Raw genomic sequence first — 15773 nt, forward strand, 5'->3', positions numbered from 1 at the left:
GGTCCTTCAGCATTAAGGATTTGGTAAGTTCGACTACTTGCCTTGTGGTATATTTGGATGATTGAAGTGCATTGTAAATCACTAGTAATTGCTATTACATTGTGTAGGCATTTTATAATTGTTGGTTTATGAGCTTTCTTATGGAGCAAGAAAGCGAGGCTTTAAAGAACCAACACTTAGGTAAACTTCTGTGTCCTGGGCTTAATCCCCTTATGTGCTACACCATATCTATTGGGAATGGTTGAAATTTGTGACATGACATAATGTTTAATAAAGTACCGTAAATTTGATGAATAGTATTTTACCGGATAAAAATATCACGGTACAGTTGCATCGTAAAGCGTGCCGAATGAATTTTGAGCTCTAGGTTTGGATATAAGTTATAAATGGTACATAGGACTAGGAAATATGATTTCAGGTGAAATTTGATAGAAATTAGAGTGTTTGGAGAAGCGAGCCCACAGGGCGTATAACAGCTTAAAAATGTGATTTCTCCGAACCACCGGAAAACTCCGGATTCATCTAATCAAGGACAATTAAAGGACATTGGTTAATGTTAAAAATTGGAGTTTCTAAATAGTTTATGAATTTCTGGACGTTTAATAAAATAGGCGGGAGATTTGAATTAATTTGAATCGCGTGAGGTGGCGGTGGGACCCACCCCACTTAAGTGAGCTTAAGACACCTAAGCCCAATCACTATTCATCATCACTCTCACTCTTTCTCTCTCTAAACCGTGGGTTTTCAAAGAAAAAGGGGGGGAAGACTTTGGTTGATTTCTTGGTGATTTAGCCACTAAATCCAAGAAAATTTGTCATCAAACTTCATGTAAACGATCATCCAAACACAACAATACCATCCACAAGCCTTGAACTCACTAAATTTGAAGAAATTTCACATATACAGCCGCGGCCAAGTGTGTAGATTTGATATTCTTGGAGTTGATTGATCCTCTAATGCTTTGGTATATTGTGGAGGAGCCCTAGGCCTTGCTTGTGAGTAAGTTTCCACACTTTTAATTGGTTGATTTGGTGGATTTGAATTTTGTGACCTAGGGTATGCATGCTTGGATTGATGTAGTTAGAGAGCTCAAATTGAAATTGTGTATTAGATAAAAGTGGCTTAGAATGATGTTTTAGAGTGATTGAACTCATAAAAAGTATTGAGAAATTATTTGGTAACTTAGGCAATTTTGATGATGATATTCATGACTTTGTGAAATGGCTTGGTTGTAGGATTGTGTAATTGAGTTGTGGAGTATTTGTATGAGTTAATTATAGGATTGTATAATGTGTGGAAGTGTGAAATTGGATTGAATACCCCTAGGTATGTGGGCATGAACAACTTGGCCATGTGAGGGCATGTAGGGTTTGATGATGTAAAAATTGTATAATTGATGTTGTATGGTTATGAATGGTGTTTAAATGGATTGTATGTTGGTGTGATGTAGTGGAATTGGAAGGAAAAATATTGGATGTGAGTGTGTGTGTGTGTGTGTATGTGTGTGTGTGTGTGTATTCGGCCATTTAAGGGAAATTAAGGAAAATTGGGGTTGTGATGATAGTAAATTGAATTAAGGACTTGAATTGGAGTTATGGAGAACTTAGGAAACCATGGGAACCTTAAAATAAAATTAAGAAAATGGGTTGGTAATTTTGAGGCCATTGGCCGAACCTATACTTGTGGGGGAGGGATTTTTGGTGCTTTGTAATCTTGTTGGTTGCCCCTTGTATGGATGATCCTTGTGTGACCATTGTAGGTTGCCTCCCACAAATGTAAATTCGGAGCTTTGAGCTTGGTGGGTTGCCTTTGGTCCTTGACCAAAGGGATTGTGGTGAGATGTTATGAATGTATGCATGAGTACTTTGATAAGCATGTATATGTCTTGGTTGATTATAATTGTAATGGAAATGGCCTATGTGTAGGCATTTATTGTGAATCAAGCTCGGTGGTACTGTGAATTGGAGCTACCAAGTGAAGGGAGATTTTATTAGGTAATCCCTTGGTACTAAGGTTTAGTCCTCGTGTGTGCTCCACCATGCCCCTTGGGGTTAGTGGTTGGAGGTGTATGTTGGTAGTATATTATAATATGCTCATGCATATTTGTATGTATAGTGGTACATAGGATGTACCGTGTCTCTGGCCAGTAGGCTGTTGCCTTCGGGTGTTACGGATTTCCACTGGATAGGTCTCTATGAGGGAGTTCCAGTTGACCTGAGGTCATGGTGTGTTATCTGTTGAGGAGCACACTAGGAAAGTCTCGGGTGTATATGTATGGAGGGTGCCTTGGTTGATGTTCTGGGAACACTTCCTTGGATGAGAACCCGTAGGCTATATTCTGAGGCCAATAGGCTGGATGTTGCGTGGTTTTGGCATTGACCATTTCAGCTTCATCGTATTTTTACTCCCTATGCTTCCCTACTTAACTAAATCCCTTGCTTTATCCCTTTTTGTATGTTGTGGTATATTATTGATATGCATCTAAGTGAGCCATTGGGTGGAGTAATATCCAGAACCTCTAGGTTACTAAGATATATCAGTATATCTCACCCCGTTTTGGAGACTTTATTTCAGGTAGTGACAGTGGCATTGGAGCGGTGGCCAAAAAGCCCGTAGGATGAGCATGAGAGCTTAGAATCTATTTTGCATTTTGTGGCCATTTGGCCTAGGCTAGACTTAGGACATGAACACTGTATGTTGAGCTAGGATGATTCATATTGCCATCGTTGTTCATGTCATATTTTGTTTAAGTTTAGTTGATGAATTGTTATGTTGTAATTGGAAGTGTAAATTGTATTATGCTTCATTGGAGAATTTGTAATTTGTAATATTGAGACCTTGTGTAATATTGAAGCATGCTATATGATGAAAGGACAATAGGCCTATTTTAGGATTATGATTATGCATATGTTTAAAGAATGCATGCAAATGGATCAATGTGATTGAAATGGTTTAAGTTTTGATAATGCAATTAATGAGTTGTAAAGTAAGCGAATTGATATAAATTGTGATGAGTTGTAAGCGCACCAAGGCATTGCTGGTCCTTGAATGCCACCCGTGTCTATTAGGTACCCTGGATGATAGAAAACACACTTTTACAAAAGTGGGATATGTTGGAAAAACAAAGGAGATGCTGGCAAAATTTCTATAAAATGACATATTTTGAGTGAAATTTGGGAGAGCATATCTCCCTCCACAGAAGTGCAATAAGGACGTTCCATATACCATTTTGAAGATTGAGATGTCAACTACCTTGTGTAAAAATTTTAGAACCATAGAAGTAGCACACTTCCCTGTAGAATCTATTGAACATAGACTGCCCAGAAATCCCCTGCACTTGGGGCTGTCCGGATCAGTTTTTGGGAAAATTATTCCCGCCTTAATTCTGGGTCAAATTAGGCCCATGATATGTCAAATTGAAGTTTGAGGTGTCTAGTTTACTGTATAAATATTTGAGAACAATTAATGGAGTGTTTTGTCCGGAATCATGAAAAGAGTGAGGGCTGTTCGGAGCTCTGTTTAAGATTGGCTGGCAGATTTGGTTGTCCAATTTCAAACGGTGATAACCGGAGCCAACAAGAACTTTATGGAGCATGTGATAGCTTGTTGGAAAGATAATTAAGCCTGAATAACATACTAAAAGATGAGAGATTTGCGACCTGCGGATTTTCTGCAGTATCCAAAATACTGAACCATGTTCGGATAGGTAGAAACCGTAAAAGTGAGATTTATACTAAGTGGGTTTATGGAAATCCCTTAGTGACTTGAGAGAAGTATTATATGATAATTAAGCAATTAATATTATTATTTCGCATTTAGTTTTCAGTTACGGTTACAGCTTTTATTCATTACGCTTTATTATTGTTTTAAATGCTCGTGTAATGAAAAGGAAAAAGTTTACTTGCATTTTTATAAATGAACTGCTGTGATTGTAACTGCGCTTAATATCATAATCAATGTTAACAATACCGGTACGTAACGGGCTGTTACATGAGGGATGCACCAAAGGAGGTCAAGGGAGGTTTTGTTCATTTCTTGGTTTCCCACTCATGGTTTAACCTTACCAATTAAATTCATTATCACACAACATCACCCATCCATTCCACACCACAATTTTGCAATATTTTTCCTAAAATAGTACACATGTATGAGGGTTCCTAATTACAAGTTCAAGGGATTTTCAATTGTCTTCAACATGTTTTAGTCCTCATTTAGTTCATTATTTAATAACTCCAACAACCATTCATCCAATTACACCATTCTTCATTAACTTGTTTCACAAGTCATCCATATTCACCTCACAAAGTTTGCGTAAGTTACAAATCCTATGGGCTTAATTTATTATTGCATTTTCACTAACAAGACATCAACACAACTAATAAATTCTAAAGTCACATGGTCATTCAATGCCTCCAACTACCACAACCCACAAACACTATTCATATGTTCATCAAATTTATGATCTCAACAAAAATTCAATGGAATTGGGAATACTTACCACAAATGATCTTCGAATATTCCTAGGATAAGTTTTCAAGCATTTAATCAATTCAAATGAGCTCCTCTAGGTCGTGACCTTCAAGGAGGAGTAACTCCTCACACAATGCACTCTAATGAAAACTCATAAGAGGATGACTAAGAACTTTGATGTTGGAACTTTTGGCAAAATGTGTCTAGAAAGTAAAATCGAAAATCAAACCTCCACTTGACCTATTTCTATGGAAGGACGCAGGTTGAAAGTGAGGGAGGAGGAGAAATTCTGATTTTTGAACCCAAAGCACTATTCATTAGTGGTTTATTCACTTGTGTCACATAGGCTCACATAAGACAAACTTTCACTTAAACTACTCATTTAACCCACTAATCATCAATTAATTCATGCATCATTCAATTAACCCTAAATTCAAAATTCATTAAAGTTTATTAAATATACTTTAATAGATTGATCTTAATTTTTCCGATAATTTGGTAAAATTCCAATTTTATCCCTAGTATGTACTTTCTGCACATTTTTCCCAAAAACCACCAATATTCACCGAATAATTTCACTAACTATTTTTCTTAATTTTAAATAAATCTATCAATATATATCCAATCCTAGAGCAGTAATCTCATTTCTGAGTTTCCCAATAGAATTGTACCGCAGTATTTTATTTGGTAAAAATTACTATTCCTCAATTTTCCTGAAAAGTGCCTACCCATTCCAAATTTTGATTTGAATACAATTTCATCATTAGTTTCATCAAATAAAGTCTAATTTTACCATTTCATAGGTAAAGGGTTATGTATTTGTCAAATTACCATTTTATCCTTAATGTGTATTTTCACCCGGATTTCAGGATTTTCATTAAATAAACCTTATAACTCACAATTTAATTATTAAAAATACATTTCAAATATATAAGTTGCTATAGAGGTGTGGGTGTAACATCTCGTTCTAGAACCGATTTGTTAACATTATTTATGATATTAAGCGTATTAAAAATCAGAGTAATTAACGCTAAAATAAAAAATGTGGAAATACAATCAAACTTTTTCTTTCTTTACGTATACTAGACTTAAATAAACTTCTTTTAGAATAATTTAATTATTGCCTAAACACTTCTAGGATATTCCATAACCATTATTCATTGATATATCAATGCTACATCACTACACGCTGCTTGCTAAGATGCTCAGTATAACGAGTTTGAGTCCGCAAGTAATAACACCCATCCTCGTTGATATACTCGCTAAAGTGAGGGAATCACGACCATATTTTGTAAAATAATTCCTTTGCTTTCCCTACTCATCTAGGGATACATCATCCCACTTCTTCACCTTCATAAGTACATAATATACCAATATATTGATTCCAAAATAGGCATAACATGACAAACCTAATCTCAATAAATTTCAAACTAACATTGCTTCAATATACTTAATCCAATTCTCAATTACATTAATGAACATAAAGTATATAAGTGTTCAAATTACAATTATCATGTGGCAATGGAAATTCATAGGTCCCTAGGATTAGTCTATATCAAAGATGAACCAAGGCTTTTACAAAACAAATAGCATCATAATACAATGTCCACATAATACATTAATTCTTCCAAAATCATACATAAATCACATGCCAATGTCTTCAACTTTGCCATCTAGGCTCAAAAGCTCTCCCACTTTGACATAATTACATACATATTCAAAATATACAATTTACAACACCAAAATATAAAACGAGCATTCCACTATGTCAAAGGGTACAAAATCAAAACATAAATGTCAACATTCCCTACTTAGGCCTCTTGCCATGGGAAGCATCAATTGTACCACTTAGTGTACCTGAAAAGTAATCTCCACACGGGGTGAGATACAATCTCAGTGAACTCATGGTCTTTGGAGACTCCTCTAACCCTGAGCTCACTTTCAAGATATACAGGTATCAAAACGGCATTTTGCAATAAAGCTCATAATAATAAGCATATAACCATGTAATGTGTATACCAACCAAGCCATTTCTCTGGTCCATCAGCCATCCTCGGAATGCTCATATAAATTAATTCTACTGGACAGAGAATTTATCCAATCATACAGTCATATATAGCATGTTAACATTCTCAACCTCAAGCAATGACATCCAATTTTAACACCAATGCACAATTATGTTATACAAACCATTACTCCTCAAGGAGTATGGTGGAACATCAAGGGGAAACCCCCCCCCCCCCTCAAAGTTCAAGAGTTTACTTTTCACGGGTTATCCTTTAGGTCTTCTTGGTTTCTTTCCAGGCTCAAGCACTTTACAACACCAAAACCACCAACAACACCTATTCAAAGTGTGTGGTTACAATCAATATCAACATATACACAATTATCACCATCCAAGACTCATAAATCATCAAAGACATGGACTTAAAGCTTACCCCTTGTTGAAAATCACAAGAACCTAGATCAAAGAGGGTTCTATTCCAAGATCATCACCTCCAACATCAATCTATATCCAATAATAATATTCAAGCATCAATCAACAAATGTAAGGTTCAATTTAATTTTCCCAAAATGACAAGAAAACCCTAACCCCAAAGTCATGAAATCCAACCCAACCATGAAATAAATGCCTCTTTACATTTCAATCACCAAGATCCATGACAATAGATGGTTCGTAAGCTTCTAAGAGACTCAAATCCTCTCTTACTTGCTTTTTGAGGGTACACGAAAATGGTTCCCAAGATGGTAAGTGTAACGTCTGGCCACTTGCAAGCATTAATGACTATACCCACACACCAACACAAGACTTTTCAACATGCTTTTTCCTCATTTACGCACTTTCTGGGAAAACTTCACAGGAGGTCACCCATCCCAGAATTACTGCAAGTCAAGCACGTTTAACTGTAGAGTTCTTCCGTTCCGCGCTACCGAAAAGTAGATGCATTTTGTTAGCATATGTAGTATCAATTAATTATTATAAGCTATTCCCAATTGTACCGTCCCATACCAGCACAGTATCTGGAATCCCTCTCTTTCGGGTGTTGATTCGATTCATTCATGTACCCCACCACTGGAAGCCTGCCAGGAGCCGCTCCTTGCTGTGCCCTTGCGCACCGGCGATCACTCCCCGCCCTCGTCAGCGCCCGAGATGTTACATGCCCACCAACTTCTGCCTGGTTCGTCCTCGAACCACACCGTACTAGAAGAGAGGCCATGCTCTGATACCACTTGTAACACTTGGCCACTTGCAAGCATCAATGACTATCCCCACACACCAACACGAGACTTTTCAGCATGTTTTGTCCTCACTCGCACACTTCCCAGAAAAACTTTCCAGGAGGTCACCCATCCCAGAATTACTGCAAGTCAAGCACGTTTAACTGTGGAGTTCTTCTGTTCCGCGCTACCGAAAAGTAAATGCATCTTGTTAGCATATGTAGTATCAATTAATTATTATAAGCTATTCCCAATTGTACCGTCCCATACCAGCACAGTCTCTGGAATCCCTCTCTTTCGGGTGTTGATTCGATTCATTCATGTACCCCACCACTGGAAGCCTGCCAGGAGCCGCTCCTTGCTGTGCCCTTGCGCACCGGCGATCACTCCCCGCCCTCGTCAGCGCCCGAGATGTTACATGCCCACCAACTTCTGCCTGGTTCGTCCTCGAACCACACCGTACTAGAAGAGAGGCCATGCTCTGATACCACTTGTAACACTTGGCCACTTGCAAGCATCAATGACTATCCCCACACACCAACACGAGACTTTTCAGCGTGTTTTGTCCTCACTCGCACACTTCCCAGAAAAACTTTCCAGGAGGTCACCCATCCCAGAATTACTGCAAGTCAAGCACGTTTAACTGTGGAGTTCTTCTGTTCCGCGCTACCGAAAAGTAGATGCATCTTGTTAGCATATGTAGTATCAATTAATTATTATAAGCTATTCCCAATTGTACCGTCCCATACCAGCACAGTCTCTGGAATCCCTCTCTTTCGGGTGTTGATTCGATTCATTCATGTACCCCACCACTGGAAGCCTGCCAGGAGCCGCTCCTTGCTGTGCCCTTGCGCACCGGCGATCACTCCCCGCCCTCGTCAGCGCCCGAGATGTTACATGCCCACCAACTTCTGCCTGGTTCGTTCTCGAACCACACCGTACTAGAAGAGAGGCCATGCTCTGATACCACTTGTAACACTTGGCCACTTGCAAGCATCAATGACTATCCCCACACACCAACACGAGACTTTTCAGCGTGTTTTGTCCTCACTCGCACACTTCCCAGAAAAACTTTCCAGGAGGTCACCCATCCCAGAATTACAACAAGTCAAGCACGCTTAACTATAGAGTTCTTCCGTTCTGCACTACCGAAAAGTATATGCATCTTGTTAGTATAGGTAGTACCAATTAATTCTTATAAGCTATTCCCAACTGTACCGTCCCATACCAGCACAGTCTCTGGAATCCCTCTCTTTCTGGTGTTGATTCGATTCATTCATGTACCCCGCCACTGGAAGCCTGCCAGGATCCGCTCCTTGTCTGTGCCCTTGCGCACCGGCGATCACTCCCCGCCCTCGTCAGAACCAAAGCTAGATCAGAACCAAAGCTGATACCATGTTAAAACTATAAAGATTCGTGAATTCTTGCGTAACTTTCATTTACTCTTCCCCAACGGATTCTATATATATACAAAAGAAGCAGATCAAGTCTACTCCAACAGCCCCTCTAAAATAGGAACAACCTAACTAATTGATAACTACAAATCAGAACTACTTATCTCTACAACAATTAACTAAAAACAGATAACAAACTCAAATTCAAATCTTTACAATCTAACAATAACTTTTACATATAAAAACAATATTAAACAGTAAATTAATTAAATAAAATTTTTAAGTTTTGTGAAATTTTATGGGTAACTTTGTCAAAAAATTTAATTCAACTGTTTGATATTAATTAATAAAAAAATTAATTAAATAAATACGTCAAACTTACTTTTTAGAATATGTATATCAAAAGTAACATTGTCGGAGCATAAGTGGAATTATTAAACAATTCATCTTAAAAATAAAAAAAATCTGTCAATCAAAATCTGATGCGCAAGGATTGTTCCTAAAACGCAACCAAATCAAAATTTTGAGATACACCCCCTTTCTATTTTGACTTCGTTAAAGCAATATTAAAAAAAAAGGTAATTTGTTTTTTAGAACGCAAAAAAAAAAAAACAGGTAGGGTTGCTGTACATCTTTGATTTATAAACTAGACAAGTTAGCTTATGAAACACGAGAGAATTTGGCCATTATTTTGAAACTTGTTCATCTAACCACCTCAATGAATATAAATCCAACGCTCGATGTACATCACCAATGTTAATTACTCTTATTATTTTAATTTAGTTTTTTTATCGTCAACGAAATTTATTCAACACTATAGCATCAATACGTAAGGTTGAATGTCAGCCACCATATTACATTAGTGGAACATAAGCATCATATATTCATTTTAGCTATTTACATTATTAATTGATCATATAAGGATAATTGAATTTTTGTTTAAAGTTTTAATTACACATACAATTTTTTTGTTGCTAAAATTATACATTTTTCTTGTTGAAACTTGTGAAATATCTTATCCTTAGAATGAATAACCTTTCCTCTTTCTAAAATTATTTTCACAATTTTTTCAATTATATTTAGTAGAAAAGAACTGATATATCATGTTCTTCAACTATTATTGAGCTCTAACTTATAACTACTTGAGATCTATGTAGCACCGATACGACACGCGACACGTGACACGACACGATACGATACTCCGACATGTCAATCCTAAAAAAATATGGATTTCGACACGTTGGGACACATTTTAATATTAAATAATATTTTTAATTTATATAGTGTATATTTCATTTAATATTTAATAATTTAATAAAAAAATGAAACTAAATTAATAATACCCATCAACACGTTATAAAGATGGAAACTTTAATAAAAAATAAGAACTGGGATGAGAGAGAGATATAATATCAAATAGAGAGATCAAATCATATTAGAGAGATCAGAGAGAAGAAGATACAACACGAGCGTGATAATAATTGACAACAATGATGCTGAGATGATCTCTTATCTACTTAAGGAGAAAAAAGACAAAAAGATAAAATTGATATGATCAGGTGAAAGCTTTATTAATATATTTTAACTTTTAAAAAAAAATTAAAAATTAAAAATAAAAAAAATAAGAAAATTACGAAAATGCCATTTGACCGTGTCGAACACTGTCAAATTCGCGTGTCGGAATGGTCAACGTGTCGGAAAAAGTCAACCGCCTATCCAACACCGTGTTGGAGCGTGTCGCCGTGTCGGACCCGACTCTTCCTGTTTTTACAAGTGTCCGTGCTTCCTTGCTTGAGATATCCCTAATGGGTCAAAAAAATTGTTATATGAATTGTGATTGTTCTTTTTTATTTACTCTAATTAATACTATCATAAATTGCTTTAATTAAAAATTATCAAATGATAACAAAAAACTCTTGTACTTTTATCGAAAATAATTCTAATTGATCAAATAGAAAACCACAAATGGTTATTATGTGTGATGTTTTTGATTTGACATTAGGGGTAAACCCTTGAAAGCCCTCAATAAAGTTATTGTATTCATATATCAATACCCAAAAACAAAAACAAGTTATATGATTTTACTTCAAATTAATTACGTATTAATTTTATCGGATTAAACTACGGGATTAACAATAAATATAATTTATTGACGTTGGATTTGCCACCTATAAGATATATTGTTCAAGTGTCTTTTTTTTTTAGAGCTAGTTGCTTCATTTAACTTTCCTTCTTTATTTACGTACTAAAGTTTCACTTATAGTGCAGGTTGTTTCTCTCGGAAAAATTTAATATGCTCTAGACCCACCACTTATTTAGTAATCTTTTTTTCATAAGTAGAAATTTATTTTTATTTCTACCCTTCTCTTTTTGATTTTTTTTCCCTCTGTTCTTCTTTTTTTCTATTTTGGAAAAGGACCATCATAGTCCACGCTCACTAAATACCTTCTCGTTTATCACAACATCAACGTACAGAAAGAAAATAAATAAATAAATAAATAAATTTGTCAATTTTTTTTTTTTTTTTATAAGAATTTGTCAAATTTTCGGAGTATTCATTTTTGGTTTTCAACTTTAATAGCTTGAAATATATTTGCCATGTCAGTTTCTGAAACTTTTACGAAAAAAAAGCCAGTTATTCTTCATAATTCTTTTTTGTCGTTTTTCCCCATTAATCCTAAGGTCATTTTGGTAATTTAATTACAAAAAGTGATATAACAGAACTCTACGAAGAAAGGAGCAGGCTTTTGTATGATCATTATTCTTTGCATTAACACAGCTTGGGATCGTATAAAGAATAACAGCTTAACGAATTCTCTTTTATTTTCTCCGACAGAAAAATAATCAGAAAGGGGAGGAGATTCTTTATTTCTTGTGATTTTTTTTTTTTTTTTTGACGAAAATGCATATCAACTACACCAGCTGATCGACTCTATTTTTTTTATTCTTTTGATTGAGAAAAGAAAAGCCTTAATATAAAATTGCATGCTGAGTTGAGATGCACCAGTCAACATTTAAGGGCCCGTTTGAATAGTTTTTGTTTAAAAAATATTTTTTTTAAAAAAAACAAAATATTTTAAAAAATAATCTGTTCAGACATTTGCTTTTAAAAAAAGTCGAAGTCATAAAAAAAAACTAAAATCCTGTCTTTTTTTAAGTTAAAAATTTTAGTTTTTCAAAAAATAGAAATTAAAAGCCAATTTTTTTTTAAAAAACCAAATTTTTTAAAGAAATTTAAATAGTTTTAACTTTTGTAAAAAATACTTCTAAATTAACAAGTATAGAAAATATCTTGTTTTAGGATTTGCAAAGTTTTTTATACATATATCGATATTTGTGCTGTATTTTTTTTTTCTTTTTATTTTAAACATGATGAATTTCCCATTTATTGTCTCTGTACCATGACAAGATAATTGTCTTGTTTTTTCCTTTATTTTAACCCCATCCAAACTAGCCTTAAGTCTTGTTTAATGGTTGGAGATATATATTTAAAATTCCCTGAAAAAAAATTTCTTTGAATATTACGTACGAAATTAATGATTTATATAAAACGGTAAGTTAAAAAAATAATTACTTTACATTATATAATTACATGCATGGTATTTGGGCATGGTTATGTTGAGTCAGAACAAATTTTGGGGATAAAATTAATGATTCCAGAAAAGTAACAGTGCGAACTATAAACAACCAACTAGATTGCGTTACATTCCACGTTTCTTTCTCTCCAAACACCACTATTTAGGGGCTTCTTTTTCTCTCTGCTTTTTTTCTTTTCTTTTCCCTAAGAACATCTCCATCCATTTGGTTACTATCATTTTTCAGTTCCATGTCTTCCATGATTTTCATCCCTATCCTTCCCTTTTTCTCTCTCACTTTCTGTGGGCTTTCCTTTTGTTTCTCATTTAAATGAGAGACTTCACTAGCAGATTCTCTCTCTATTCTTAATTCTACTGAATTCAGTTCTTTCTGTGAAAAAAAAAAGATTTTAAAAATATATATATATTTCCCTACCAAGTTGTTTCACTAAGAAAACCCTTGGAGGTTTAAGGTTGTAAAATTCTTATTAGCTTCTTCATCGAAATTCTTAGCTAAGAAAGCAAGATGGTTTTACAGCAATTGGAAATGGAAAACGTTACAATCCTAGGTAAGGAAGAGGATCAGTTGAATTTGCCTTCTGGGTTTAGGTTTCACCCAACAGATGAAGAGCTTATTAGTCATTACCTTTACAAAAAGGTAAATGATTCCCTCTTTTCTGCTAAGGCCATTGGAGAGGTGGACTTGAACAAGTGTGAACCTTGGGATTTACCATGTAAGTTAAAGCCATCAATTATTCAGACCCACTTTGGTTTTTTTTTTTTTTTTTTTTTTGTTATCTATTATAGATTTATATGCATTTTTTTTTTTTTTTTGGTTAGGGAAAGCTAAGATGGGAGAAAAAGAGTGGTACTTTTTCTGTGTGAGGGACAGAAAATACCCAACTGGTTTGAGAACCAACAGAGCTACTGAAGCAGGATACTGGAAGGCCACAGGGAAGGATAAAGAGATTTACAGAGGAAAATCTCTAATTGGAATGAAGAAAACTCTTGTTTTCTACAAAGGAAGGGCACCCAAAGGAGAGAGAACCAATTGGGTCATGCATGAATATAGACTTGAGGGTAAATTCTCTGTTCACAACCTCCCTAAAACTGCAAAGGTAATTTGGCTTGAACATGTTTCTTCTATTCTCAATAGTATGTTGGTGATTTTCTGTTCAATGCTAATGAATTTTGGTTTGGTGTTTCAGAATGAGTGGGTGATTTGCAGGGTGTTTCAGAAGAATTCAGAAGGCAAGAAAACACATATTTCTGGTATAACGAGGTTGGACTCTTTTGAAAATGAATTGGGTTCTTCTGTTCTGCCACCCCTCACAGATTCATCACCTTTCATTGGCAAGACCAAAGCACTGAGTGTGAATGAATTCCCTAACGTGCCCTGCTTCTCCAATCCAATTGATGTCCAAAGAAACCAAGGAGGGATCTTTGATTCCTTCAGTAACTCTCCTTTTGGGGTTTCTTCAAATCATTCAGAGATTCTTCCAAGAATCCCAATCTCTTCTGGTTCATTCTACTCTACTACTGAAGGGGTTCAATCTCCACCAAATTTGCCATTACCAGGTTCTGTTTACAACATCCAGGACCAGACGATCCTTAGAGCCTTACTTGATAACCATGGATCAAACATGAGGAATAGTTTGGTAAGTGTCTCACAGGAAGCATGTCTGAATACTGTTGTCAACGCTGAAATCTCTTCAATTGTATCAAATTTTGATATGGGTAGGAGGCCCTTTGACAATCAGCAACCCCTACCTGCTTCAACTGCACCATTGGACCTTGCTAGCTTATGGAATTACTAAATTCAAATAAAGGACCTTTGGAAAGAAAACCAAGATTTCAACTGATAAACAAGAGGGGAAAGAAGAGCCTCAGTTACAATCTATTCTCTGGGTTTGTTGTTGTTGTTGTTGTTGTTTGTCTCTATAGATTCTAATTAAAGATGCACTTAATAATAGTGAAGTGTATATTTTGTGCCGTATGAAATCTTATGAACTTATGCTGTTTTGGTCCTTTGATACTTTAGGCTTGTTATGGTTTGCATCAGCATGGTCATTGTGTATCAGCTTGGATTAATAGTAATATACTAGAATGAGACATGTTTGATCTTATTTTTTTGGAGACTCTATTGGCAAATATTTAGAGAATGACCTTTATTCTGAAAATATTTGAGTTGCATATTTTAATTCTTGGTTGTGGGGACTGAATCAGGTGAAAATCTCTCAGTTCTCTCTCTATCTCTAATAAACACGTGCCCGCGCATCCTTTGACATAGACAAAAATTTATATATATAATAACAAACTTATCTGTATTTTCTTCAGTGAAGCTCCCTGTACAATTCAGGACTCTGATGTTCCTGTCTCCTCAATATCTTTCAGCTCATGTGAACGTGTATGGATGATAAGACAGTACTCATAAATTCAAACATTTTTACCCAATCAATTTTCGGACAACCTCTACTAGTGGTAGTGTTGAAATTTCACAACGTTCTCTTATTTATATCTTTGAAAGTGTTTGTTGTATTATTAATCTGAAGCACGCGCACAACTCTATCCATCTCTTAATTAATCCATTCGCCAGTAGTTGCTTCTCACTCTTCATTTTCTTCAGCTTGAGGATAAGAGTTTTCAGAATAAATGCATATCTTTGGTTCTTTAGTCAAGAACTCAAGATACTAGTCAAGTTACAACAATGAATTTGTGCAAGTGCAGACATATTGAATGCGACATATAATGAAATCAGTGTAGGACCAGTTGTAAGCCATTTTCAACAGAAAACCAAATACAGATACAAAAGAAACCGAATATGGTATCGTTTATTTCCCTTTCATGGCTCTCTTTTTTTTATTCGATGTACCAGTGATTTATTTTATTTTATTTTTTATTTTTGGGTACTTGAACTTATGTGATTTTTAATGTAATTTCATCCAGATGAGCCAATCTTTTGCGATATATATATATATATATATATATATATATATATATATATATATTTATATAGGGCTTATCATTTCTCAAGCTACTTGAGACAATGTTATCTCCTGCTACTAAATCATAACCGTATAAAGATGTATCAATGGTGATAAAGGAAGAGAGAGAA

General features: G+C 35.2%; 1 protein-coding gene across 1 annotated transcript; it reads left to right on the forward strand.

Moving 5' to 3' along the window:
- The first annotated feature begins 13205 nt into the window (after positions 1 to 13205).
- LOC133310518 (NAC domain-containing protein 100-like) lies at positions 13206 to 14695 on the forward strand. Its single transcript, XM_061511446.1, has 3 exons — positions 13206 to 13392; positions 13499 to 13776; positions 13867 to 14695. Exons 1-3 carry the CDS (start codon positions 13206 to 13208, stop codon positions 14473 to 14475), a joined length of 1074 nt encoding a protein of 357 aa, XP_061367430.1. The 3' UTR covers positions 14476 to 14695.
- Positions 14696 to 15773: the final 1078 nt, after the last annotated feature.

The sequence above is a fragment of the Gastrolobium bilobum genome, unplaced genomic scaffold (genome assembly GCF_033153095.1).
Source record: "Gastrolobium bilobum isolate Gb01-03AN ecotype WA unplaced genomic scaffold, APGP_CSIRO_Gbil_v1 utg4571, whole genome shotgun sequence".
Classification (NCBI taxonomy): Eukaryota; Viridiplantae; Streptophyta; class Magnoliopsida; order Fabales; family Fabaceae; genus Gastrolobium; species Gastrolobium bilobum.

Coding starts and splice junctions, on each gene's coding strand:
- LOC133310518 (XM_061511446.1), top strand. CDS start 13,206: ATGGAAAACGTTACAATCCTAGGTAAGGAAGAGGATCAGTTGAATTTG. Junction 13,393..13,498: donor TGAACCTTGGGATTTACCAT/GTAAGTTAAAGC, acceptor TTTTTTGGTTAG/GGAAAGCTAAGATGGGAGAA. Junction 13,777..13,866: donor ACCTCCCTAAAACTGCAAAG/GTAATTTGGCTT, acceptor TTGGTGTTTCAG/AATGAGTGGGTGATTTGCAG.